This window comes from Hylaeus volcanicus, chromosome 1 (genome assembly GCF_026283585.1).
Source record: "Hylaeus volcanicus isolate JK05 chromosome 1, UHH_iyHylVolc1.0_haploid, whole genome shotgun sequence".
NCBI lineage: Eukaryota > Metazoa > Arthropoda > Insecta > Hymenoptera > Colletidae > Hylaeus > Hylaeus volcanicus.
This window is the reverse complement of record NC_071976.1, coordinates 19,601,604-19,625,999: the sequence shown is the minus strand read 5'-3', so window position 1 is coordinate 19,625,999 and position 24,396 is coordinate 19,601,604. Positions and strand designations below refer to the sequence as shown.

Here is a 24,396-nt window from a genome sequence, read left to right as displayed (position 1 = left end):
ACAAGATAGAACGAGAGAGCAATAGTAACCATTGCTCGAGCATAATCCTCTGTCCTTTCGGTCCCCTCTAGTTTGTGGGACCCACGCCAACTCCTGAGCAACGGTCTATACGTGTACTATAATAGATATATAAATATACTCCTCATTAATTTCCTAAAAAATCCGTTTATATACAATTATATTCTGTATGTTGATGATACAAAAATTGTATAAATTTTGTTTTTCATTTTATAAATAAGTGTGTAAACAATTTCCTCGATATACAATTCCTTGGCCAGGGAGGGCCGCAATTTCACCCAAGCGACCCTTCGCTGGACAAGCTTTTGCCAACCCCTGCCGTGAACGACCAATTCGAGACACGAACGAGAGGAACGCGACGCATCGGAGCGTCGAATCGACGCTTTGGCCTCTCCCTTCCGTTCCTCCGAGTTGCTCTGTACGCCGGAAAGCCAGCCAGCCAGCACCATTGTTGATCGAAAACGAGGGTCCCGCCATTGGTACCCGACGAGTGACATCGATTCGATTTGGTTCGAAAATGCAATAATCCATTCGACGCTGTACACTCACGCACACGCACGCACGCATTATTAATATTTATGTGGATATACTCGCAGATCGGCTACGCAGCTGGCGATATATAAACCCGGTAGAGGTAAAACACCGACAGCCAGCATATTCGAAACACGAGGTACGCGAGAATCAATTTGCACGCTTGGTGAATCCAGTATAATCTGCAAAGTAAAACGGCGGAAGTCAAAATTCGTTTCGACTACATCTTAAAGAAGATAGACGGAGTTTCGTTTACCTCTGCCATCGGACGCGTGCTTGTTCGAGAGACTCGATGGGATCCTTTATCAGATACACCCGAATACCTCGTATGTATGATCGGAAGTAAAGGTCCCAGTCGACTTCCGTGATGTCGCAATTGAAGTTGTGGCTATCATCGGGGCTCATCTTCGCCAGCACCTGTTTAAAGTTCTCGTTCGTGAACTTCCACTGCCTTGTGGTGAAATAATTCAGCACGTTCATGAATTTATGGATCTTTTTGTAGATGTTCAGCATCCTTTAACAGAAAGAAGCGAGTTTTATTAGAAAGAATCGGAATGAAGCACGGCGATAGAAAACTTAGCTAACAGTCGTTTTCAAAAATATTGTCTACAGGACTTTGATAAACCTTCTCACATAGTCCTTACAGTCAACAACTAATTTAGTCTAGAAAGATAGTTTTGGCCAGGGTTTCGATGCAATAGACCACCGTGTGAATGAATAAGGGATTACCTGGGCTCCTTCCCCAGGCAAATCGTGACGGAGTCGATCAGGAGAGCTGGTAGCAAGTGGAGTATGTAGACGTAAAACAAGTGGACCAGTTTGTGCTTGTTGTTACGGAAGCTGTAATACCATATCGCTTTGCCAGTGGGGAACTCGAGACCGTGCTTTTCAGACTTCACTTTCAGCTGGTCGTACGTGATGGGGTTGTCTTTGCATACGTAATTGTACACCGGCACGTCGTTGTTTTTCTCATCTGTCGTGGCCCTGCAAGTGTGCGCAACGGCCCAGGAAAAGCGGTAAATGTAGAATACGCGTGGAGGAAATACATCTGGAGAAAATATCACATCTGGGGATTAAGAGGAAAACACGAAGTAGTCCAACAAGAATAAGAAAAAGTTACGAGAGGTACTATTAATGCACGTAATGCAAGGTTGGACGTTCTCTGTTTTTGTAATCGATAGACTGACTCTTTAAGTAGCCTCAGTTACCGCAAACAGAATGTATTATGTGTATGTAAAAATAGCTGAAAATAGCATTCCCTATTTTCCTCTTACCCTTCATTTGCAATCGGCGATCGTAAATAAGTAATCTGTAATTATCCAGAGCTAATTTGATTGTTGAACGATCACAAATCGTGGATTACGTTTTGCTCAACACTAATTGTCAGAAAGAAGAGTCGGTATAGAGACAAATGCGCGAACGAATCGGATAAAAATCGAACGACTCGTGTCTTCGTATTTTACCTTCGACGGTTTGCTACGTCCCAAGCACAGGCTATCAGAGCGTTTACCGTTAGATCTCCCGGCACAACGTTGGCGGGTATCGACCCGTCGCAGTGTATAGATCGTAGGATCCCAGTACCTGCGCCAGCCGCAACGCCAGTCGGTCCGTACATGTTGTCGATCCATCCTCGCAGCGGTTCACGATACGTCGATATCACTAGAAATTTACATAAATTCCATCCAGTCACCGTCGACTAATTCTCTAAATGTTGATCAACACGTTTACTGGTACCAGTAACGTAAATGCTACGGAAGGATAGCAGTATGATTCTCGATCCATCCCCCTTTATCTCTACACGAGAAATCATTATATTTCCTTGATTCGTCTAGTTCCTGATGAGCGTGACGCAATTTTTGAACGGTACCTTTCGAAGACACCCAAGGACGAGCGCGATTTATAGACAAGCGTGCAAAAAATAAGATTGAATTTAGAAGTAAGGCCATCGTCGTCAATCGTCAATGATGTAAACTGTAATTTAGCAATACTTCCGGGTCCGTCGCTTCTTATAAGAATTTCAAAAAGTTTTTTATTGGGAACGAACAATTTTCAACTCGCTTCGTCCTAGATTCCCGATGGAGTCATCGCTAAGGCTAATCCGGCAACCCATTGACATTGACGCAATCATGGGTGTTCGAAGATGACTTTCATATCGCAGGAGCCAATTGCTTAATGAATCCGTGTGAACAGGTTTTAGTTAAGTAGGCTCTCTGTTACGTTATCCGTGGGGACCTAAATTTATCCTTCTAGAACCTGGTGAAAATTAAATCTGGATATTTTAAGCACCGATGTTAAGCAACACTTTGTAACACACGTTGCTGAATCATCGTTTATATCGATGTCGGTAACGAACAAAATCAGCTTTCTTAGATCTGCACTTTCAGGTGTTCACCAAGTACATCGTTAAGTAAGAAACAAATTAATTCGCGTCGCCCGTGAAATACTAACCGATTGCGGGACGAAATATGCCCACGGGCATGTTGCCAGCCTCTTTCTTGACGATGCTCTCGGCCACTGCTTTCGTGAATGTGTACGTGTTCGGCCATCTACCCAGTAATCTGTGCCAATAACGATAACAATCATCGTAATAATGCTGCAAATCGCAATTACAAGATTTTTATTTATGGTACTCGATCTCTGTGAGGAGCTTGAGCATCTCCGTTATTTATGCGAAGAAGCTTCCTTGAGATTCTCGCGTCTCTTCGCGAGATCGATTTCGAGACGCATTCCCGTCCTTTGAGTCTGTCTCGACTATGTTCGCACCTAATTAACACGTTGACTGCCATTTTGGACACTTGTGACTACCATCTTGAACTCGACGTATCTTCAGACTACTTATAACTACTGAAGCCTAGCATTTGGAAAATCTAAGACCAAGTCACCACACTCAGAAATGCCCCAAATTAACAGTGCTTCAAGGAACAATTGAATTCTGTTTTTCATTCTACAGTCTAAGCGAAAGATCACTAGCACCTTGAACACAACGTATCTTCAGACTGCTTATAAATACTAAAGCCTAGCATTTGGAAAATCTAAGACCAAGTCACCACACTCAGAAATGCCACAAAATAACAGTGCTTGAAGAAACAATTGGATTCTGTGTTTCACCCTACAGTCTAAGCAAAGGATCATCTCCAAACATGGAAAGTCAGCATGGCAATCAACGTATTAACGCTCTGAAAATGATTAAGGTCTTTCCTCACCGTGGGGTGATCTCTTCGATCAGCTTCTCGTCGAGGCATTCCGTCAGAGTGATCAGCTTGTCAGCGTCCATCGGGGGATCGTACACCCTCTCCTCGATTACGTCGAGCGGGCAATTGGCGTACGCCGTTGATACGTGCACGAACGACTGGAAGAGAATCCCCGTCATTATGCGATTTTCACAAGGAACGCGTTTGTTACCTTACCTTCAGACGTGGCATTTCTTTGCAGAGGTCTGTAACGACCTTGGGACTCCGTACGTTGATAGGAACCGCGAGTTTTAACTTCTCGTCGAACCTGACGGTCGCGGCGACGTGGAAGACGATAGAGACGTCTTGAATCATCATGGCTCTGTCGCTGGGAGAGATTCCCAGACCTGGCAGGCTGCAATCGCCAGCTATCGCGACGATCTGGTGCCTGAACTTGGGCTTCACCTCTTTCAGTTTGCTAAAAATCTGAGCAAAGAGAAATTATTCATGAATTAGCTTGCTGTCTCGGTCAGAATGTTGTTTAGAGACTCGTATGTTTCGCTATAACAAGGATTAACATTTATATTAATCGATGAATTATTGCTGCGATCAATGGGTTATTTGACTCACTTAACATCGTTTATTCAATTGCGATAAAAAATGTTATCGTTCCGTGATCAATTATTTATGAATGAGTTGTCTGACGATTAAATTTACTATTATTTATGTTGATTTGTTGTATTGTAAAGTAACGAAGATCAATCAGTATTTATCAATCAGTGTGTTTTTCCTCTATAGAAAAATGAGGTTTGAAAAATGTTTCTTCATGGAAACAAAAAAGGTCATAGATATTTCGACTTCGGCTTATTAGTGGGCAGCTTAAAAACCAGTTCCCACAGGTTCATCAAGTCTACTGTATCTAGGTCACCGCAGGATTTTTTGAATAAATCTACGTAAACTATGGATCGAGTATAAATTATCCATGTTATGTCTATAACGTGATTTTATGTAAAGAAGAACTATATTGTGTAATTTCATGTCAATTAAAATTCATTGTCTATAAATACGGTGATATATTTTTTATAAAGAAAATTCATCAATCATAAACGTAGTTCGATACAGATAAAATTCTCAATAATTCACCATTTAGTATAAATGAAGCATAATTCAACGTAAAAAGAATTCATTCGCATTAGCTACACTCAGACGTTACAGGAAACTTTTTTTCAAGAAATGATAGTAATATCTGGGTTAAAAGCTCATAATTGCGGTTAAGATAATGCTGTATCAACTTTAACGTTAAGGTCATCATCAATTTAGCACGTAGCGTCTGGAGAACTATCTGTTCGCATTAAAAGTCTCTTGGACTTTTCTTTAAGAAGATAACATCCGCGGTGGACCTCTAAATGCTTCCCAATTCATTAAATTAGAATATAGTTTTATTCCTAATTCAAGATACTAATCTATCCTAAGTTATATAAAGGAAATCGAATTTATACAACGTTTAAACGATACATATGAAGTGCTTGGGGATTTACAACCTATGGTACCGCATGTTCACGTTTGATGACAGTACATTGCCATAAAACCTGTCGCGACACAGGTTTGATGTACGACCGTTTGGAACATGCGTGTTCAGTGAGCAGTCGAAAGATTTTCTCTATGATTTCAGCTGCGAGAGACAGCAGCGTTCGAGCGCAACCGAATACAAGACACGAAAGTCCACGACTTTCGAAAAGGGGTCTTCAACGTTGGGATGTAGTCGATCTTGCAGTCGAGCAGATAGGAAAAAGAGCAGAGTCGACTTCACGCGGGAATAAATGTTTCTTTCTAAAATCAATTTTTCTTCGGAGTTTCTCCGTTTCCCTTTTCTCGTTTCTCCGATGGAATGTATTACTAATAACACTCGAAGCCTCTGCTTCCTTGATATTTCTCGCAACACTACGGATTATGCTTTCGATTCTCTCAGGTGGTACAATACTCTACAAAGTAATTGCGTGAGAAAATTGGAAAATCATGTCGTGCATCGTTGGAAGATTTGCTACGGACATTCATAGCGAAGACTTTTTTATTCTGTTATGGGAAAGTACGAAGAATTTATTTAGTCTGCTGAAATGATGCACAGCTTCAGGAGATCAACAAGCTGAGATCAAGAAATGTAAATAAAAAATTAAAAAGAGTGAGCCTCAAATTTCATGGTCAAAGATCTAAAAAGAATGACGATGTCTTAACAAAAAAAAAAAAAAAAAAAACAGAACAAAACATATAAAGTTGTTCTTAGACGTCCTCCTATCCAAAAGTCGAAAACATTTCGCGTTTACAATAGACTGATTCGACGGGATTCGCTGAAACAGTTCACTGAAACCGGCGTCTGGTAATTTGAAAGAAATTGAAGAGGTACGATTTAGGTGGACGGTTACGCATTAGGCAACTCTCCCTTAGATGAGGCGAAAGGACCGCGAGGAAAGAGGTGGCGGACGCGTAGTCGTTCGATACGTCGAGAGAAAGTCGTTGCAAGTTTACCTATGGGTTCACGGTGCTAACCAGAAATGGAAACCATCGAAACTCGTAGCTCGACAAAAGTTACGAAATTCCATTTCTTTCAGCGGTTTGCCCATTTTACCTAACATGTTAACACACTCGAGAGAAACGTTAGTTACTCAGCGTAATTTGAAGAACTACAGTTGGCACAAGCATAGTTAGCCCACCATAGTTTCCACGCTACGATGAATACTCTATACTTGAAATAGTATACTTGACGCGATAAGTATTATCGTGCTAGGTAATTGCGTTGTTTTTGAAAACGATAGCCTCGTTTACCGAACCTCGCCTACTCATATCGTTACGATAGAATTTCTGTGCATTTCCGTCTTTAATGTAGAGAATAAAGTGCATCCAGTAAATAATAAAGGAAATAGAATAATTGAGGATCACAATTACCGGATCGTCGAATAGTTCCTCGATGCGCTGATGCACGTCCTTTCCCTTCTTCGGGCGTACCAAGAGATAGATAAAAGAAATTCCAGGACAATCACGGAGGAGCTTCTCCACGAGCAATTTGCCCATGAAGCCTGTGCCACCAGTCACGAAGATGCTCTGCCCTTTGTAGAAGCTTTGAATTGCCGTTAGATTCGCATCTTCCATGGTTGAGTCGCACTGATCGTCACGGGGTGAACATTCCGTCGAGTTCTCGGTGAGATTGCATCCGTTCTCTGCTACGGCTACATCCTGGCCACACGGCTCCAGCAAGACTTCCACCATCGCGTTTGATGTCCGCCCGTTCGACGCGAGTCGTTTCGGTTACAACGGTCAACAACTGTAACAGGAAACGAAAAATGTCTTTGTGAAGAAAATCGTACTCGCATTGACGCCAAATTTATTATAAGTTTATCTACGTGTTCTCATTTTATTGTACATACATTGTAGTTTTTTAAACAAATATAGGAGAATAATTTATCATACTGTAAAGTAAAGAGTATTTTCTGATTGATTTTAGAGTTTTTTGTCTCATTGAGTCATTAGGTGCATTCTTCCCGCGCGATTACGTCTAACTGACCGAATGGATTCCAATGAAACTTCATATTCAAGTTTGATACTCTAATCTCAAGATCTGAATAAATTTTCAACAAATCCAAACCGTAATTAATAATAGCGACCTCTTGCATTCTTTTTTACTTTTTTCGTGTACATTCGCTCCTTGCAAAAATTAAAAAAGAAATATATATTCAAGCAATCTCGAAGAGAATCAAACTTCATATAAGTCGAAAGCCCCAAAGCAATTTTGTCATTCATAACTTTCATCCTCTGTTGGCCTTGAATCACCCAAATTTATGACACCTCTTGCCACATCGAATAGAAATCACTGTAAACAAACAAATTCGACTAACGTGGAAAACTGAAGGGTGTGAAATTTCGATGAACAGCAACACTTGCCCCCGGTTAATTGCAGTCGGGAAAGTAAAGGCTACTGTTCGCTCCGCTGTTCCCGCGATAGATACCCAGAGAGAAACCGCGCGCAGTCGTTGAGTGAAAGTTGATCGTGAACTTCGTCCGTGTGTCTCTCGTGCTCCGAATCGAAAGACTGATTTGATCGTCGCCGCGTATATCGTCAGCTACCCAGCGAAAAACTAGTTTCATTGTTTTCGATGGATCGTTATCCTCGAAGAGTAACCGATGACTCAGAGAACGATGGAAAAAGTTCTCAAAGTTTCCTGTACCCGGAGGTTTTCCCTGTTACAAGCCCCACCCAAAAAAGAAGGAAAATCGTCGTCTAGCCTCGAACAAAGTCGTAAAAATGGTCGATGTTGGGAAACGGTAGGACTTAACGAGAAACGGAAGTGTTTTTCGATCTCCGAATCTCGATCGCAGCTCCAGGACCTCCACCCTCGATGGAATGTTCCCCCTCTTCTCTAACACGAGCTACTTCGTTAGTTAATCTTAACCTACGATGGGAAATTGGTAGAAGTTGGAGATTAGATTCAAGCGTTACCTAATACTTCTAAAAAAAGGAAGGGTTCAAAGTTTGTGAAAATAAAGGTTCACGGTTTAAACATGTATAGTTTACTGTATAATTAATGTTTCTGCAAATTAAGTATCCTATAGTTCTCGTTGGAACATAAAGAGCAACTATACAAAAGCTCATCGGAATTGGTAAAAAAATCCTAGAGGTTATAAGAGAATCACATACGCACAGATTTTGAATGTGAATAAGTACCAACAAAAATCTAAAAACAAGCTAACACGTAAGAAATATATTACGTCTATATATTCTATCGTGTCACGTATTCTATAGACATCAGCAGTTCCTTATTAATATGAATGAGCATAAAATTATGATTTGCTTATACTGCAGTAATGAAACTGCAGAAAACATATTTACGGTAAATTAATTTTAATCGACTAAATAACACTTTCCATACCTTTTTTACCTGCACAATATTAGATCTTAATAAGGAAAGATTGTATACCTGCCAAGCATAAAACGTATTCGTATTGGCAGTCAAGGAATTTGATTAAATAATAATTTCGTGATTGGAACAATATCAGAGCGAAATTTAATCGGCTATGAGTAAAATTAATAACGTAAGCGACTGAATACAACAGGGTTAAGTAACCTTGAATAACCTGAAATGATCAATAGTGGATTCAGTGTTTACTTCGCGCTAAACGAAAATCCTGTAGTCACTATTTACATGTTTGACATTCAGATTAATGATTGTGTTACTCAAGTGTCTGGGTCGGTTGTTTGATCTCTGACGGGTTGCGAGTAATCACGCAGGTATCGATGCAATAGTCGTATGTCTCAATAAGTCACAAATCGTTTGGAAACATTCCTTGGATTGAATTGGTACAAGAGCATCGAATTCGAACGTAAATATATCGATGTGTCGACGTATTCGCTGACCACACAGTTTTTCGAGGTTACTGCGTTTTGTCAACTCGTGCTTCCTATATTTTTGAATGGATTTAGGTATGATTTTTTAAGTGGATACATGAAATTGTATTTTTTTTTCTTTTAAATAATGATATAGAATGTTTCTAAAAATCCTCACACCTTGTTTACATTTTTGGAAACGTTCGACCATGCAAGAATTCGTTCCTGAAGTTTTATCTTGAAATTCAAAAGATACTAACGAAGTAATAAAATATATTTCAGAGATTTTTCATTTTATCATTTGTTTTTATGACAAGAAATTTCATTTTTTGCTGGAAACGTCATGTGAACAATGAAATTTCTTCTCTTCAAGTGGCAGTCCGTATGATATAAATTATTATTTCGTGAAGGAACACGTTCGAACGATAGCGATACGACTAGAGATTGTTGTATCGCGAAAATTCTTTCACTGGAATATTTCGAACGGCCGAGAACTCGTCAACTACAAAGTAATAGTTTTTTTCGAACGATTCATTTCGATGAAAATTAATATTCTAATAATAGAATTATTAAGACCATATTCGAGATTTTCGTCTGTCGTATCGATTCGTTCCTTTTCGTCGATTATCGCGGCGTCCTCGTGGCTCAGCCCGAAACATGTAGGCATTTTTTAAATCGAGATCAACTCTAAGAAACGGAACTGCTACATGAAATATACTCGGCGTCCTTAAAACGAAATAACGGTTATGGATGCTGCGCGAGCACGCTTCGCGTGTAACGGTATCCTAAGCTGACCATTCTGTTCTTCATAAAGAATCCCATACTGCCCGAAAACCTAAAAGAACGCCCAAATTTTACATCTAACCGTTTACTTTGCGCGCCATGGCCCATGGCTCATCAGTCATCACCAGTGCCACGACCAGCAATTCTAGGGCCTGACGTAACAGCTAATGTACCAGTCTTATATTTGTCTAATTTATTGATATCCAAATTATACGTGTGAAGTTTGTACATCTTTCCAACAAAACATTTATTTAAAAACATCAAACCTACCATTCAATTTAGACTCTTCGCTAGATTCTCCAGACATAGAGGTTACGAATACTTATGGCACAGACTATAGTCGAAATGTAATTTCAAAGAAAACAATTAAAATTTGGGCCTTTCTCAACGGATACACGAGTAAATTGAGCGCTCTTACTTCTGTGCCCCTCGATACGAATCGCGGCACGCAAACTCGCGGTGAATGTCCAACGAAGAAAGTCGATGGGCCCCGGTATAGAGAGCTCGAAGCGCGTCGAATCGAAATACATATTACGCGTTCGTTTATACATCGTTTGCGCGTTCCACTCCTGTGTAGAATTTAGATTAGAGTTGTATGAAACTATTATTTTAATTAATCGACGCTCCTTCGCGACGAGCGTCGTTACAGCCGCGTGAAACGTCGCGTCGCGTCGTTTGGAAGGGAAACTCGCGATTTTTCACATTTAATATTATTTCTTTATAAATTTTACGTTCGAATCGTGCATTTGTTTAACTGGATTTTGCAAGAAAGAAGCTGTTGCACCTGTGAACTTGTGTTACATTCTGACAAGAGCCAGCCTTCCCCCCCCCCCCCCCCCCTCCTCCCACTTCTATGTTAACGTGCTTTCACAGGTTGATAATAGTCGGAGAAGTCATTAGAAATATAAATTAATACATAAAAATATTCACGTGTGCTTGGTATGGAAAATTTAAATTTAGCGGAGGGCGAGCCCTCAACGACCCTAATATTAAGTTTTTAACATAGTCTATCGTCCTACTTTTCAAACATGAAAAAACCTATACTCTTCGAGTTCAACATTTCACTGTTTATCTTGAAAAAAAAAAGAATGGTAATCTATCTATAATAAATAATTAGAGTTCGACAAGGTTACTCTTGACGATTATTGGATCTCGATGACAGGTGATGCCGCGCAACTCATCACCTAAGCAACCTATGCAACTTCATTGCATTTAATGTACTACATATTACGTCAGGACATGTCAATTTATCATTCTGCAAAAGCACGTTAAGATCTGACGATGACAGGTCAAGTCCTTTCCGCGTGAGTAACTAAAAGAAACTGAACATTCAATATCATCTTTGTTTAGTATTCCTAACCATTAACCCCGAAGGAAAGTGAACGTTTGAGCGGTTAAAAACCGAGCTCGGAATTTTAGCGAAGAAACTTTGTAAGTTCACACACAGTGACAAACCACGGAAGCATTGAGAGCGAAGGGTTGCAGTTTCACTAACCCTAAATTAAGGAAACATTTCTGTTTAAACTAGAGTTACACAAGATTGAATGTAAGGGCACTGAATTAAATAATTTAAAGAAAGAGAAAGTACATTGTAATAAACTGTGCTCCGTTTGGCTTTAACTAAACTTTAACATCCACACACCACTGTGACGAAACTATATCAACGCCCCCAAAAAATGCAATTTTCTTGGAAACGTGGAGATAACGAAATTGACGGAATTTCACTCGATAATATTCATTGCCGTTTCACAATTTTGACAGTCTCGTACAAAATAATATATTTTTCGTTTCCACTGACCTTATCCGACGTTTCGTGGAAATTAATCCTCCCGTGATGCTCCTAAACGTACAAAGCACTGGAACACGAAAAATTGGTGTTCGTCGAACCGTGCAACGACCGTAGGAACGGACTGATAAACGCACCAACAAACGGAAGAACGAACGAACGAACGATACGCTTAGGATACCTTGGTAACTTTCTCTTCACGCGAATCCACCGATCCTCCTCTTATGCCACCTCGAGTCTTTTGCAAGCGATACACCACAGAATTGTCACTCGTGGCGTCGTTGGTCCCGCTTTTCCTTTCTCCTCCTTTTAGTCTCCTTATTGCCCTGCCCCTACTCCTTTGGTTTTACCTTTGACTCTCCTTCCCTTTCCTCGGCAGACGCGATCGCGCTCGCCCCCTCTTTCAGAGTGACGTCCTCCCTTCCGTGTTACTTATTTCGTATCTTGTTCCTTCTAATCACTTTTTTTTTCTTTTTGTCCTACACGGCGTAGCTACTGCACTCTTAATCGTCTTTTTGTTCACTACGGATACCCTTCGTCCAGCAAGAACTGTTGAAACGAGTGTTCAAGATCGGCATGGTTGTTGTAGTTGTTGTTGGTGTTGTTCCTTGTTTGGAATTGATTCGTACGTTGAATATTTATAGAACACGTACGTATCTGTTGGAAGCGACGATCGAAAAAAAAGTGTACGACGCAAAAGAATCCTAAGCGCATCTGTGAGCGAATTATTTCAATTGAACGGGACAACTGGCGAGTTTCGCGCGCTTTTCGACGAAACACGCACGACGGAAAAGAGTTCCAAAGCTGTCTGGCTGGAATCGAGGAACTGGCACGCTGGTAACTAGAGAGACCCTTTAAAGCGTTACGAAATAAGGTTGCTCGATTTTAATTGGTCACTGGCATTTATCAACTTGAATTTATATATATATAAAAAATTTATATGTTTCTTTGTCTATCAGCGTATGCGAACAAGTGCATGGTTCTCCATGCTTTCCTCTAAGCCTGTATCTTAGTCAACGCTAACTCTTTATTCAATTCACTCTTAAATCGTACAAATTCGTGCGTTATAAAATTACAGATACAATGAATTTTCATTTCTTTTTATTATTTTAAACAAAAAATATAAGTCGTTTACATTTATCGTTTACATGTATATAGTACGTAAAATTAGACAAAGTATTTCTTGCAGAAATTGTTTAACACTTTGCGCTCAGTGGCTAAATAAAATGTTTAATTTGTTATACAAAACGTTGTTAAGTAGACAGAGTCTTGGATTTGCGTCGACCACAAAGTGTTAATTTACTTGTAACCATTTCCTTCGCTATGTTAATACTAATCCACATAGTATAGAGCCTCTATTTCACGTGCACACGAATTACTAAATACATGTTAAACTGAATATTTACGAATACGAACACGTGGCATTACCGCGTTACTTGTACGCGTGTTTCAAATTCTGTTATTTACTTCAGGTGTACTTGAGGTTAAATGTATTATTTTCATTTGTTTCGCCATATTTTACTTGACTTATGTCTCCAACAATTTCAAACTGATAAAACAGCGAGCATTTCTGAATTTAGATTTTATCTCTGAATTTCGTGTACTTTAAGTGTTAATTAATTTTAAATATAAAATTGTTTTCGAGAATTTATCGACGAATTTAAAAAAGAAAAACCGGCTGAAGAATCGCGCCGCGATATTTTTAGTACGATGTAAACTGATTTGGGAAACAAACGAAAACGTTAGACCTGAGGACAATAAAGAAAATGGATGGTGGGTCCCAAACTTTGTTAAAGATGCTTCCCCAAAAGGAAAAGAGAATTTCTACTCCTTAGACACGCAGACAAAAATTCTTTTAGAATATTAATCTCAATTTACCCAAATTTTTGTTTATTAAAAATGGGTTTTTTTTGTGCCCTCTTTGGATTGCAAAGGTCTTCCTACTTTTAGAGTGAAATAAGAGGCTCTACACGTGTTCTTTGCGATTGATAACTGCTCACGCCTGTTCACGTGTATCAGACACGTTCAGCGTTTAAGGTTCTAACGAAGACCGTACATGAAAATCCTATAAATACAACGAAAATGTAAAAAGTAAACTGCCGTACTAACGGTTGAACGTGTTGGCGAGTCGAGCATGCTACTACCTTTAGCTTGGAGCTGGTAAAACATTATTTATAGTACTAAATAAAAATAGCGTGATAGTATATTAGTAATAAATATTTAAAAATATTTCATACGCTGGTATTATGCATCGTACTTGAATCATTATTCTATTTGAACTGTGTAGCATTTATTATTTAAAATAGCGTTTGAAATATTTTTTCTCAACATTTTACCCAGCTCTGGCTATCATGTCGGCATTTCTAACTCTAGCAATTACTATTGTACTTATATATCATTAAACACAACGTTTTGCAATCGCCTTTCGTTTGGTGTGTATGTATTATATTTTTAGGAATTGCTCATCACCCTAGCGTATACACAGTTTGACCCAAATGGGGGGGCCCACGCACATCTTTAAAAGCAGGGACTTGAAACCAGAATTATTTTGGAATCGGTCAATTTTTTAGTTGATTTGTTTTTAACAAAACAAAAACAAGAATCTATTTTCCTTTATCACTTTTGACAATTAAAACAAGATTTAGTTAAATGGGGGGATACACATAACATAGACATAACGATATGAATACACAATGGCTATAAATATTCGTAGAGAAGCTTGATATGTGAATAGATGTAAATAGATGTGGCAATTCGTTCAAGATATGAAGACGTCACAGTGATCCTATAAATCTGTCAATAGTATTTACATAAGAAACGAGTTTACAGAATTGTTACACAAATCGATACGCTCGTTTTTGGATAGAAAAAAAAGTATACATGTCGAATTGAGTAACCTCCTCCTTTTCGAAGTCGGCTAAGAAAACTATGGTCGTGGACAAAAAGTATGTTTAACATTATCTATATAGTACACTTCTATCTCCATAAAAATTATGTCGATAGTTATGGATAATAGGGTGTTTTCGTGAACCACCTGCATGACATCACACCGGTATTCTAATTTCGCTAGGGATTCCCCAAAGAATTAACCAGGAAAATATTGATTCAGATTTAAGTTCCTGCTTAAGAATCTTCCACTGTCAACATGTTTCTCTCTCGCGCATTTACTATCGCTATGCGACGAGCAAATTTGTCAACCTATGGATATGAAGTGCGCGCTCAACCGATTATCGGCGCCATCGCGTTCCGTATGAGTTTAACGCTCGTCAGATTTTGCAAGTACAGACGATAATAATAATTACGGATACACGTCTATTTACCTATGCGAGGATACGTTTATATTTACATACACGCACGTATACTCCTTTTTTTTTCTCTCCATGGTAGAAAAAAGTGTTGGCGTACACGTGTGCATACGTACACGTACACGTGTTACCGGAAGTACGAACGAAATACGAAGGCAAGACGCAAAGGCGAATCGTTACGCAACGATAGGAAGCAAAGATCAACCACGAGATAAGTAGGGAAAAAAGGATCGCGAATATTACGTATCGAGACAAGTTACTGCGTGACGTGACATTGGTTTTCGGACAGGAGATTGGGGCGGGTGTTCTCATCCAGATGAAAGGTATCTAACGATCGACGAAACGCGTACCATTTTTTTAAATATCAGTCGAGCTTGTAACTTGCATGCTTGAAAATATATTTGACATATATAATATAGAACTGAATTATTATTTGTTAACATGAGATATATTTGTTCCTACGGCTCGTACAAATAACTCAGTCGGCGAAATGGATCTTGTATAAAGTTCTTACTCGTTATCCATCGATCGAAAAAAATCTGTCGCGCATGACGCTACTGATACGTACAAAAACGCGATTAATATCTGATCTTCTATTGCAGAAGTTCTACGAGCAGTTTACGAACTTTTTGCAACGCGTGCTCAATGACTGCTCGCGTATAGTTACGTAATATTTCATATTTTACGAACATCAAGGATGATTGAAGCGTGCTGACAATTCCTTTATGCGCACTCAAATTGGTCGGTAATAGTGCAAATTAAATGAAAATACGACATAACGCGACGCAAAAAAATGTTCAACATTATATTTAAAAGTAACAGAATCTGTTTTCCTTGTATTCAACGTCAATTGTATACGATCTAAACGAGCGCACCTTTTTTGTTATTTAATAAACGTTCCTTTTTATACTCATTTTTCAATCTAGCTGAATTCATATTTACTAGGCTTAGAAATTAATTCTGTCTTTCTGTTAAACCATTCGGAACTTTAGTTTAAGTGGAAATATTTAATCGTCATTTCGTTATTATATGTTAAAATGCCAATCTTCTAAGTTCTTCGACCTGGTCTCCATTACAATGAATCTACATATTTCATGAAGTCTTAACTTGACGGTACTTTAACTGCTTTTATATTTGTCGGCTTAACAAAAAATGATAACAGTATCAGTAAAGATCTAACCATAAGGAAGACCAACGAGAGGGCGTGTACAATGAAATGGGAAAAGTTCTTATTCCTCGAAAGTGGAGCAACGTAATCGCTCGAGATCATTGAGAAACGACGAAATCTAACCGAAGAGATTGCATATTAAGATTTTCCAATAGTTCCGCGTCTCTGGCATGCGATGGAAGGAGACGACCATTTCGCATGCAACAACGTCTTACCACACGTCTCGTGTATGCTAACTTTGTACTCAACTTAAAAAATACGGTGATTCGTCATAATAACCGTCAAACTTTTTACAGTCACATACGCGAATTGACCATTTAATTATAACTTGTTTCGTAATTTATTTACGACGTCACTAAAATGTATTACTATCATTTTTGCTCGTAATATTGATAAAACTTATCGCAGATATATATAGGGGTAATAGGGATATTATACATATATACATGTATATATAAAATACCCCCATTTTCTGTTCAATTTACGCTATTGACTGTCCATTTATGCTACAGAGATATCACACCCTTCGTCTCCTGATTTTATTCAAAATTGAGTCAGGCCACTCAAGGCCTGTCATTCAGGCGCAGTATTAACAGACATACTGTCTGCACCCGAGAAGAATGTCACGGACGACCGCAGATTTTATAGTCGGTGCATAATCTAAGAAGATAGCTTCACCAGAGTCAACAGGCCCCTACCCTGCAGTGATAAAAACAATGGAGGAATCTACATCGTTGCGGGTGGCATTCTTCTCGCGCGCAGACAGTGCATATCTTAATACTTATTAATGCTATTGCGCCTAAACTTTGTATTTGAGTCTTTCATTCGCATCTCAACGTCCGACTCAGTTCCTAACAAAAACAGTCCACGCGTACCTCTTGCAGCTTCTCGATTTCACTCGTATACAATCGTTATTCGTAAAAATTCTAGAAAAAGTCCTAAAAGAATCTCACGGAGGATGAAATTTCACACGGAATAGTTGAAGAGGTTCAGTAAAATATCGAAAAGTAGCGTAACGTACATTCGTCTCTGTTAATTCCCAAACGCAACCATCTTGGCCAAATTTCACGATGCGCCGACTGGGATACATCGGTTTCAGTTCACGGCCAAACCAAACTGGATCGTTCCGTTTGTCAGGGGAAGATGCTGGCAAGCGTGCTAATTACTACTGATATTTAGCACCGTTCTACGGAGTGGTCGGTTTACCGCGTTACTTACGGACGGATGATCTCTCGAGGCGAGATTTCTCTTGGAAAACATTTGCAAGGGCACTTGTGGCAAGGCACACGGACGTCCATTATGTAAGATTACTCGCGTAGGTTTAAGGTTCGACGTGTGCACGTTTCTTGTGCCTGGCTGGGAGATATTCACGAGCTGGACGGAGACGGCACGTTTTCGAGTAGTCGTAAACAGAACGAAGACGGTAAAGAAAAAATTGAAGGAAGACGCACGTTTTGTATCGGCGTATGCGTGACTATGTGGTTGTAGGCATATTAATGTGTATGTGTGTGTGTGGTGTTACGCAGGCGGAACAAACAAAACGTACGAAGCTCGAAGACGATATTTGCCGAGTGTACGGAGACAACCCATCGCCGAGTGTTTCGTTGAAGTTGAAGAGAAATTATTAAAAGAGACGTGACATTTAAGAAACACCTCCGATGCTAATCGACGATCGATTTTCATTTTCCTCGATGGTCAAACGCCCGTCGACGAAACCGACGTTGTCACGCGAACACGTAGCGCGAGGATCGCGAGTGATAGCCGTCGATCACGTTCATCGGACTTTCCGCGATCGGTAAACTTCCATTTAGAGCGTAAGAGTATTCGGAGTACCAGTCGCGGTGGAAAATATCCTCCAATTGTCGTCTGAGGTTGTCCGACGTTTCGTCGCCGACGCTCTCGAACACCGTACCTATACCTGGAACACGAAGTTGTTTGGGATTTCGCCATAACTCCTGTTGTTTTCGTCCAGGCCTGATGAAATTTTGCTTAAGTGCTCCTTATAGTCTGACGAAAAGCATCGTATCAGTGCATCAAACTAATCTTAACGCTACACTCAATTCTTGACACTACATAGCGCCACGTTAACCCTTAGAAGCCTGATTTTCCAAATTAAATTCAGAAAAATATCGATGTATTTATTATTTGAACAATTTTGACACCTGGCGTTTATTTTGTTAACCTTTGTTCGGAAGAACATTATGCAATGGTAGTTTTGCATTGTTTTTGCATTGATGGCCGGAGGGGGCCACCGATTTATGCAATGGTAACACACATACAGCCAAATATTAAAAGCAAACCAATTGCAAATGTACAATTCGATTTAAAAGTCCGGTACCTAATTTGAAACTTAGAACATTTAAGGTCCTGACACATTAAAAGTCTTTGTGTTTGTGATTTCCATGTAACTCCTATTTTCATCCGATTTAGGTGGAAATTTTTGTACCTGCCTTTTATGTTTTGACGGAAAGTGTAACTACAATTATCATTGATCAATATTAACGTTTCTATGCAGAGTTACATCTAAATGGAAACTCCAAGCACTACTTCAAGTGATACGATCTTGGAAAGTCCTCCATGTTTTATTTAAACGAAACTACGTTCTTAGTGGCAGTGAAACGAGCGGTAATTGGCTCGATGCTAAATAAGGCTGAATGCAAAAAGCACATAAATGAATAAATAGTAAAAATAATTACCTGCAGTGTTCGTAAAATAATCTCCAGACCAGTTGCTGGTCCCTATGTAGGCGGCCACGTCCGTCACCATATACTTGTTGTGGTTTACTCTCGCGAATGGTATTTTGTCCAAGGTTGTATTGGTGGGAACCACGAATCTTCTCTGGAAGCAAACGTTGAGACGAAAGTAAGGTCACTTCGTTGGTCTCAAAGAATCTCGAGCAATGGTATACCAACCACTTCGATTTTAATGCCCGCATAGCTGCCGGTCAGCTCGACCAACGATCTCAGAAAGGCGACCTCCGACTTCCTCGAGTGCTTCCAGGATGAGATCAACAGCCGTATTTGAATCTTCCGTTCGATTGCTGCGGTCCTCAAAGCGTCGTCTATTATTGGCCAATACCTACATATTACAATAAAATCCACGGTCAATCTTAAGAGGCACAGGGAAGGGGGAGCCCGTTCGACCCAAAGTTTAATTTATCTTCCGCGTCAGTCATTGCTGCCCACGTCTTTAGGGGGCTCAGGCTCGTTATTAACGTTAATTTACTTCAGAGCTAGTCGAGCCAGCGAGGAGAGTACAATGGTTTTGGCGTAAATTTTTTATTAAAACCTCAACAATGGTTTGTGACTGATTAGGACATTCGAAGGCCAACTCCTTTTAATAAATTCTTTCATAAGAAGATTCAATATAGTAGTAAGTTCTGAGAAGGGAGTTTCTTGACTAAAAGTATTGAAATCTGAAGTCACCAGAGTCTGAACGCGACAGATATCAATTTTGTATAAAATAATGCCTCATTGGAACCCCGTCTACCTCTCCAAATATCAAAATATCTTTAATCACGACAGAAAGGTTCCTACTCGTCCAAGTACACGCGCGAGGGAACGCGATTAACCCTTCTGCACTCGGGGTTCTCGCGTGTACCAATGGCAATAACAGACAGATAAATCAAGCAGATAGCGGGAGAAAGTTAATTGGATACGTACTTGATTTTCGCGGTGTATATAGTCAGAGGAAAATAGTCCATAACCGCGATATAAATAAATTTCTCTGCTTTCTCGATGCAGTTAAGAATAGCGTCGACGTCGTTGGTTCTTCCCTTCGGTGAGAAAGGCGGAGGTGAGCTCTGAAACATTATTCGTGTTCCCGTATTTGAAATTACGAGCTTCTGGGCGAATAAAACACCGATTAGATCTCCAGAAAAGAGAAATCGATTAGACTTGGAATTTTATGCATTCATGGGATATGTTAATGAATAGACGCATTTATTGGTCTGGAATAGTATCCTATAAACGTGTAAGATAAATTACATTACTCAATGGCGACGGGAAGAAATATAAACAATTACAGTGCGTATCCTAATATGAAAGTTAAGTGTTGTGAAATTGTTAAAGTAAGAATAGGAGGATAGGACATTTATATTTAATTCCTGACTACTTCGTTGTGCAATAAAATCCATTATTAATTTGCGTTTAAATGTCGCACATGTGGACGAAATTTCGTCCCATGGTAATGTGTTTCAAATATATGCAAACACGCGTAATACCGTAAACATATATGCAAAAAGTATGTAAACTATATTTATTAGTGGTATTTAATGTTGCATAAGTGTATTCTGGATAAGTTCGATGTATGCTCTTCGTGTTTACAATATAACGTGAAAAACGGCATAAATGCATAAAATTCGCGCTGCGAAACGACACTTACCGCGATGTACGCGCGATATCTATTTTCCATTAACGTGAATGTCATCGGATTGTTCACGTTGATCTTCGTGGTGACCGAATCCGGCCATATAGGCGGTACTTTATTGGCTTCGCCAACTGCCCACAGTACCTGTAACATGTTAGAAAAAGTACAGGTAGAAAATACCAAGGAAATTTTTTAAACTTGCCATTTCTTTTATTTCTAGTTTATTCGAATCATTAATTTTATTTGACCGACGGTGAACTTACGTCGAAAATTTTGGCATAGTCGTTCGCCAGGCAACTGCAGTTCAGAGCGATTAGGCCAAGCTCCTTCACTTGCGTAAGCGATCGCCAATCCATATTCGCTGAACCAACGTAAACGTGGGTTCTATCGATGAGCCATAACTTCGTATGAAGGACACCGCCTCCGAGCAATCCGGCAAAGTTCAAGCTTCTCACCTGTTCGAATTTAAATCAATAGTTTCTTAAATCATCGGCCGGTGTCGGCCGAGAGGACGAATTATTTTTAGTAGTTGTCCGCATCTCTATAGGAAGTGATCCAAGTTCGATCCAGGCGAGGGTGAATTACCCTTACTTAGAAGAGGATTCCTGAACTGGAATCAGGCTTTTCAGATGGAAATGAAATCTGTTTTCTGAATTGCAATTTAAATTGAGATCTGCCTAGCTAATCGCACTTGAGGTTAATTGCTGTTAACACAGTACATACAATTACTACATGGAAATCGTAGTAGATAGTAAATTACTAATCTTCGTTTAACCTTTTCAGGAATTATTTTGCATCTCTAACTGTACATCGGAAATAACATTATCAGTGCAGCCAAACCATACAATTTTTACTGTTCTTGTTGTGGGTTCTGTAGTGAATAAGTTATTATCAAATCTGTGTTCTTTTCATTATTGTCAGTAATTATAATTATAAAAAATTATACGTCCACGTGTGTAACCAAGGACCTGAAGAGGTTAAACACTTGTCTATTACACGTGTACGCAATCAGAAACCAAAGGCTTCTTTTAATTCCAATTACTCTGATTCCGTTTAAAAAAATTCTATACTTTTTGTCATTTTTCTTATCACGATGATTATCATTATGCTCATTGATGCAGCGCATATCACACGTTTATATAATGTTTCAATTTTTTAAGTTCCAAGTTCAACAAAGTAATTGCAATTGCAGTAATTTGCAGTGCAAATTCCTGTTTAGTATTGTTGCCATATCTCCGTATGACTTCCAGTATTAAAATGACGAATGACAAATTCACATTACTACTTGTTCTTATTTACCTTCTACTTACGCTTAGGTCTTTACCGAGATCTAAGTCTTTTTTTTGGTCTTGTTAGTATACAGGATACACTTAAAGAGTAGTGTAACCCTTTCTTTCCTATTGCGATATAAACGATTCTGTATTACATAAGCAAATCTATCACGTGTCCCCTTACCAACTGATGCATTATTACTTTCAACTTATGAATTTGTTATCTATTGACTTTACACTCTACCTTAAGGTTTGGGAAGTGAATTATTGATTTAGTGAATATATTTATATCGTTGGTTTCGTGATTGTAACCCACCGCTTCTCTTCGGGTTATAGTACTACACTTTATATTATTTAACGTTGTGCATCGTTTCTTTATGGTTCACGATATTTTATATGTACAGTTACAACAGTTACAACTTAGATTCTATGAATCTAATCAGAGAATAACATTCAAATGTACTGTTCGCTCGCGAGAAAAATGCACCTGATGATTTCGTCTTTCTTTAAAACTCGAGAAATGCTCAAAGGTTGCAATTGCTTTTTCTTCGATTCTTCTAATCAAAGTTACCTTAGCATTGGCCTTCCTTGCCAAGATTTCCGTGTCGACATTCGGACTAGCTTGCGTTGGCATGTTTTGTGCTATATTTAGCAGTATGTTCCGGTCTCTACCTGCCTCCAGAAGCAACCGAAAGATCTCCTCGCCCTGGGACAATGGATCGGAGAAGAAATAAGTCTGCTGATTGCTTTCGAACCCTTATCCCATCCTCTGTTCCCTTACCTGATGGGCGCTATCGTCCGGGAACACGTCCTCTCTTCTCAAGCTCCAATACAACGATGCTATCTCTATTTTCTCTCTCGCTAACGCAATCAATCCCACCCAAGAGTCGTAGGTGCTCTCAAAGGCTACGTTATTATCGGTGAAGTTCATACCGATCGGCATACTTTCTACCAGAGATAAATTGCAACCGCTCATGCAGCTCGCGTCGAAGCCAACGTTACTGCTGTTCGACGCGTACTTGTCCGCTGCGTGATCCAACAATGGCAGCAAAACGACCAAGACTATCAAAATTAGGATGACCGTGATGGGAATGCAGCTAGGCCTGCACCATCCTTGAGCCCCTCCCCATCTATTCTCGAGAGAAAAAAACCAGTCCATCTTAATTCGGCTTCCTTTGGACCGCATCTTCTGCGTCGTCAGAGATGGGCAAAATGGTCAGCCAGGCGAGAACGCATTTTTATTCTTTATTCACTCAACGATGCGCCTATAAATTTAGAAAGGGACTTGCAGCCCCTTAGAGGCAATTTATTTTAATTTTGCTTAAGGTTCGTTTGATTCGCTTAAGAACAATTTTTTTGTTCATTCTGCCCATCCCTATCGTCTACTATAAATTGTAACTGGTGCACAGATACTAACTTGCCATGCGTTATTGAGTCATCCGCGTCGCTTCTGAGCATGAAACCGGATTGGTCCCACAACTCGAAGTCGTCATCTGGAACTCCGGTATTGCCCCCGACGCCTCCGCCACCACCGCTACAATTCGAAGGGTTCACTTCTAGGCGTGCATTTTCGGAGACAGTCTGCAGTAAAGGACACCAAATTCGATTAAAAAACGAATCGAATTAATTTACTACCCGCGAGGGGATACTTCAGGTGCGCCATAGTACAGTGAACCCTGTCTAAGAGACGCTGGCTCTGAGCCATTTCTCTTAGACGTCGATTAACCTTGTACAACTTTGAACGAATTAACTAAATCACCAGCGTATCTTTATATGCATGTTCAAGTTTCAGAGATAGGCAAAACCCTAGGCTTCGAATAAATCTGAAGTTTGCCGATGTTTTTGTCTCGTTTCCTCTTTTGGACATTTTCCAAAGAAGGATAGGAGACAAACACACCGGCAAACTTCAAATTTATTCAAAGCCTAGGGTTTTGCTCATCTCTGTCAAATTTGGAAGCATTATTATCCGACCTCGACTGACCTCGAGCCTCCCTGAATTATGAATATGAATTCAATCATAGAGATACATCTGTATATCGAAATTTGAACATTCCGCGTCACATAGTTTCCTCAATAACCGGTGAACCATAAAGCCCTCATACATACGGACAATTTGTGCTTGACAAGGGCGGTCCTGTTCTTTCTATGCGGCAACAGGACGACCACATCCTGGTCTTTGCCCCTTTCCTTCGCGTACTTCGTGTAGGACTTAACCGTCGAAGCTGTTCCTCTGTTTACGGAACAACTCGCGACATTTATCGAGTCACCATCTTTGCTGGAGCATTTAGAGTACGCGATGTTTCTCACGTTGTTGCTGCCGCCGTAGGAAACGTTGTGCGTGTTGTTTACCTTTCCAGGAAAATGTGCGATTAGTACAAAATGAGAATAGGTCATAAGCTAATAAGTCTTCTGAAAGTCAATTTTAATTCTACGTACTATCGGCATATGCTATCGACACTACAATAATCGTCAAACTTGACTGGACAATAATTGCTGGGCTTGTAAGTAAGTGATTTAATTTGTAAGATTAAGTGAATCAGTATTATCGCATGTGCTATATATAATTGATAAGATGAATGCGAATGTTTATGCAAATTTATTTTTTCACAGTACAAGAAACTC

At 39.6% G+C, this 24,396-nt stretch overlaps 2 protein-coding genes across 7 annotated transcripts in view; both read right to left on the bottom strand.

Annotated features, from left to right (window-relative positions):
• Nucleotides 1-161: 161 nt before the first annotated feature.
• On the bottom strand, nt 162-11,986 carry LOC128880291 (fatty acyl-CoA reductase wat-like). Of its 2 annotated transcripts, XM_054130222.1 has the most exons (10): nt 11,844-11,980; nt 11,675-11,732; nt 6,660-7,035; nt 3,957-4,205; nt 3,753-3,898; nt 2,998-3,107; nt 2,013-2,208; nt 1,279-1,533; nt 806-1,063; nt 162-731 (listed from the first exon to the last, which is right to left on the bottom strand). In XM_054130222.1, exons 3-10 carry the CDS (start codon nt 6,978-6,980, stop codon nt 620-622), a joined length of 1,647 nt encoding a protein of 548 aa, XP_053986197.1. In that variant the 5' UTR covers nt 6,981-7,035; nt 11,675-11,732; nt 11,844-11,980; the 3' UTR covers nt 162-619. The 2 variants fall into 2 exon arrangements, with proteins under 2 accessions (XP_053986197.1, XP_053986205.1); XM_054130230.1 differs by lacking the exon at nt 11,675-11,732 and having other exon boundaries at nt 11,844-11,986.
• A 760-nt stretch (nt 11,987-12,746) lies between these two features.
• LOC128880271 (5'-3' exonuclease PLD3-like) overlaps nt 12,747-24,396 on the bottom strand; it is a 19,545-nt gene continuing 7,895 nt past the window's right edge. For all 5 annotated transcript variants that reach the window (XM_054130192.1, XM_054130171.1, XM_054130182.1 and 2 more), the window contains 10 exons: nt 23,881-24,123; nt 23,192-23,355; nt 22,556-22,904; nt 22,346-22,480; nt 20,767-20,958; nt 20,519-20,647; nt 19,798-19,937; nt 19,048-19,213; nt 18,832-18,973; nt 12,747-18,053 (listed from right to left, as the gene is read on the bottom strand). In XM_054130192.1, the coding sequence (XP_053986167.1) occupies nt 17,860-18,053; nt 18,832-18,973; nt 19,048-19,213; nt 19,798-19,937; nt 20,519-20,647; nt 20,767-20,958; nt 22,346-22,480; nt 22,556-22,904; nt 23,192-23,355; nt 23,881-24,123 (1,854 nt within the window). In that variant the 3' untranslated portion in view covers nt 12,747-17,859. The remainder of the gene's footprint in view (nt 18,054-18,831; nt 18,974-19,047; nt 19,214-19,797; nt 19,938-20,518; nt 20,648-20,766; nt 20,959-22,345; nt 22,481-22,555; nt 22,905-23,191; nt 23,356-23,880; nt 24,124-24,396) is intronic.

Excerpts from the sequence above, each read along its gene's own strand:
- LOC128880291 (XM_054130230.1), bottom strand. The coding sequence starts at position 6,980 with ATGGTGGAAGTCTTGCTGGAGCCGTGTGGCCAGGATGTAGCCGTAGCA. Across the intron at positions 1,064-1,278 it reads TGCCTGGGGAAGGAGCCCAG|GATGCTGAACATCTACAAAA; the intron begins GTAATCCCTTAT and ends TTTCTGTTAAAG. Across the intron at positions 732-805 it reads GCACGCGTCCGATGGCAGAG|ATTATACTGGATTCACCAAG; the intron begins GTAAACGAAACT and ends TTTACTTTGCAG.